The sequence below is a fragment of the Rutidosis leptorrhynchoides genome, chromosome 9 (genome assembly GCF_046630445.1).
Source record: "Rutidosis leptorrhynchoides isolate AG116_Rl617_1_P2 chromosome 9, CSIRO_AGI_Rlap_v1, whole genome shotgun sequence".
Classification (NCBI taxonomy): Eukaryota; Viridiplantae; Streptophyta; class Magnoliopsida; order Asterales; family Asteraceae; genus Rutidosis; species Rutidosis leptorrhynchoides.
This window is the reverse complement of record NC_092341.1, coordinates 6,027,686-6,029,522: the sequence shown is the minus strand read 5'-3', so window position 1 is coordinate 6,029,522 and position 1,837 is coordinate 6,027,686. Positions and strand designations below refer to the sequence as shown.

Below are 1,837 nucleotides of genomic sequence, written 5' to 3'. Positions count from 1 at the left end.
GCTGAGCTGGATAATTAGATGTACACTTGCCAATTCCATGTGGCTATATGTTAGTGGATATTAAGTTTCCAATATGCTAGGAAATTAACGGAAAACTAATAAACACGGTTAAATTTACAATATTACCCTTGAAGGTGATAACATCCAGCTGGCAAACGCAACCCCTCTTCTGTTTCTACAACTATATATACACCGCTAATTGACAGACCTAATTAATGACGTGGAAATTATTCTATCCCCATTTTCCAAGTGGAATATACCTTCTCTAATCATTGTATGTATTTTTTTATTTTATTTATTCTTTAAAAACCACAATAAATTTCTCTCTCCTACTCACATATCCTCACAATACTCTTCATTACTCTCTAAATTCCCCTGTTTTCAGCTTGATTTTAAATTTAGGTTTGATTCACAAATTAATTTTCGTTTTATGAAATTTTGAATTTGAATAACAAATCTTCAAGTGATTTTATCTGAAATGAATTTTAGGTTTTTATTTCTGTTTCCTAAAATATCAGAATCTGAGGAAGGAGAGTGGGAGAAAGAAAGATAATTAAGAATTTATTTATTATACAAATCTGTATCATTATCTGTATGACTGCATTTGTATATCGATTTTTTTTTATATATATAGAGAAAACTTTTAACTTTTATTTTGTGCTATATCAAATTTCCTCACCTCTTCGTGGTAATTTGAGCTAATTTTTGATTATATCCGATTTAAATTTGAAATTTTATTTGATATTCTGTTAATTTTGCTAATGAATTATAGTTCAATTTTATGTATAGGAATGTCTACTACGGTGATGAGTGATCCGATCATGATGTCAGCAACGGAATCGCAATCGGTAGCTGCGAATCAAAGTGTTCCGGTGACGGAAGTTGAGTTTGTGAAATGCGATTGTTGTGGATTAACAGAGGAGTGTACGCCGGCGTATACGGAGCGTATTCGAGAGCGATATAATGGAAAATGGATCTGTGGATTATGTGGTGAAGCAGTGAAGGATGAAATTGTTAGGAGTGATAGATTAATTAGTACAGAAGAAGCTATGACACGTCATATGGCGTTTTGTGAAGCTTATAGATCATCAGGTCCACCATCGAATCCTGCGGTTCATTTGATCGCTGCTATGCGACAGATTCTGAGAAGAAGTGTTGATTCACCGAGATCGCTTAGGTCGATGCCGAGTAGTCCTACCATGAAAAATCGCGATATCGGTGGACTTGGACTTGCGCGATCGGAGAGCTGTATGCCGACTTTAACCCTAGCAGTTGAATCGAAGAGTTTGGATAATGAATTGGATGAATCTGTTGAGAAATAGATGATTGAAAATGTAATGATTTGAAGAATGTCAGTTTTTTGATCCTTTTGCTGAGGATGATGATGATGTTAAAGGATTTGGATGAATTTAGACTGCTTAATTTATGAAAAATGTTAAGTAAAACATTAGTTTTTCCTGTTAAAATCTTTTTGTTATTTTGACTTTTTTACATTATTTTAATTTTCTTCTTTTATCAAGTTATTGCTTGAATTTCAAGCTTAATTTTGTCCATCTTTTAGATCAAAATAGCAATTTTGAATAAACGACAGGACCTTGAGGAATCTTTCTTAATTGTAAACTTGTAATAAACCGGCCAACCGGGTTCACTTCAAAACATTCACGTGGTTAAATATAATTTTCTTAAATAATAACGACATAAATGCGGAATATATAAATGAATAAATTTATTAATCATAAGTTTGGTTGTTAACTAACTTTTATATTTATACGTATGAGAATAGCATTTTTGGCTTTTTTTGAACATACATATTGCTCAAGTGATTCTCCATTTCGTT

At 32.3% G+C, this 1,837-nt stretch overlaps 1 protein-coding gene across 3 annotated transcripts; it reads left to right on the top strand.

Annotated features, from left to right (window-relative positions):
- Positions 1-221: 221 nt before the first annotated feature.
- Positions 222-1,455, top strand: LOC139867541 (uncharacterized). 3 transcript variants are annotated; one of them, XM_071855907.1, is made up of 2 exons: positions 222-274; positions 790-1,455. In XM_071855907.1, the coding sequence occupies exon 2, from the start codon at positions 792-794 to the stop codon at positions 1,320-1,322; it is 531 nt and encodes a 176-aa protein (XP_071712008.1). In that variant the 5' UTR covers positions 222-274; positions 790-791; the 3' UTR covers positions 1,323-1,455. The 3 variants fall into 3 exon arrangements, with proteins under 3 accessions (XP_071712008.1, XP_071712007.1, XP_071712006.1); XM_071855906.1 differs by lacking the exon at positions 222-274 and adding an exon at positions 345-402; XM_071855905.1 differs by lacking the exon at positions 222-274 and adding an exon at positions 416-688.
- Positions 1,456-1,837: the final 382 nt, after the last annotated feature.